This window comes from Mandrillus leucophaeus, unplaced genomic scaffold (genome assembly GCF_000951045.1).
Source record: "Mandrillus leucophaeus isolate KB7577 unplaced genomic scaffold, Mleu.le_1.0 Scaffold1435, whole genome shotgun sequence".
Classification (NCBI taxonomy): domain Eukaryota; kingdom Metazoa; phylum Chordata; class Mammalia; order Primates; family Cercopithecidae; genus Mandrillus; species Mandrillus leucophaeus.
This window is the reverse complement of record NW_012101405.1, coordinates 43,225-43,492: the sequence shown is the minus strand read 5'-3', so window position 1 is coordinate 43,492 and position 268 is coordinate 43,225. Positions and strand designations below refer to the sequence as shown.

General features: G+C 55.2%; 1 protein-coding gene and 1 gene segment (V, D, J or C); both read left to right on the top strand.

Annotated features, from left to right (window-relative positions):
• The window catches only part of LOC105535254 (putative V-set and immunoglobulin domain-containing-like protein IGHV4OR15-8), a gene marked incomplete at its 3' end in the record, with an annotated part of 16,289 nt that extends 16,171 nt beyond the window's left edge, over positions 1-118 (top strand). Inside the window, exon 4 of the mRNA XM_011974271.1 lies at positions 113-118. Coding sequence (XP_011829661.1) covers positions 113-118 — 6 coding nt within the window. The remainder of the gene's footprint in view (positions 1-112) is intronic.
• Positions 119-122: 4 nt separating this feature from the next.
• Positions 123-268, top strand: part of LOC105535258 — a gene marked incomplete at its 5' end in the record, with an annotated part of 7,474 nt that continues 7,328 nt past the window's right edge. Inside the window, 1 exon segment of the V gene segment in view lies at positions 123-179. Within this exon segment, the coding sequence occupies positions 123-179 (57 nt within the window).

Sequence of the window (268 nt, the reverse complement as noted above, 5' to 3'; positions counted from 1 at the left end):
ATCCTCTTCTTGGTGGCAGCAGCAACAGGTAAGGGGCTTCCCAGTCCCCAGGCTGAGGAGGAAACCAGTCCAGTCATGTGAGATTTCACCCACTCCTGTCTCCTCTCCACAGGTGCCCACTCCTGGTGCAGCTGGTGCAGTCTGGGCCTGAGGTGAAGAAGCCTGGGGCCTCAGTGAAGGTTTCCTATAAGGCTTCTGGTTATACCTTCACCACCTATGGTATGAATTGGGTATGATAGACCCCTGGACAGGGGCTTGAGTGAATGGG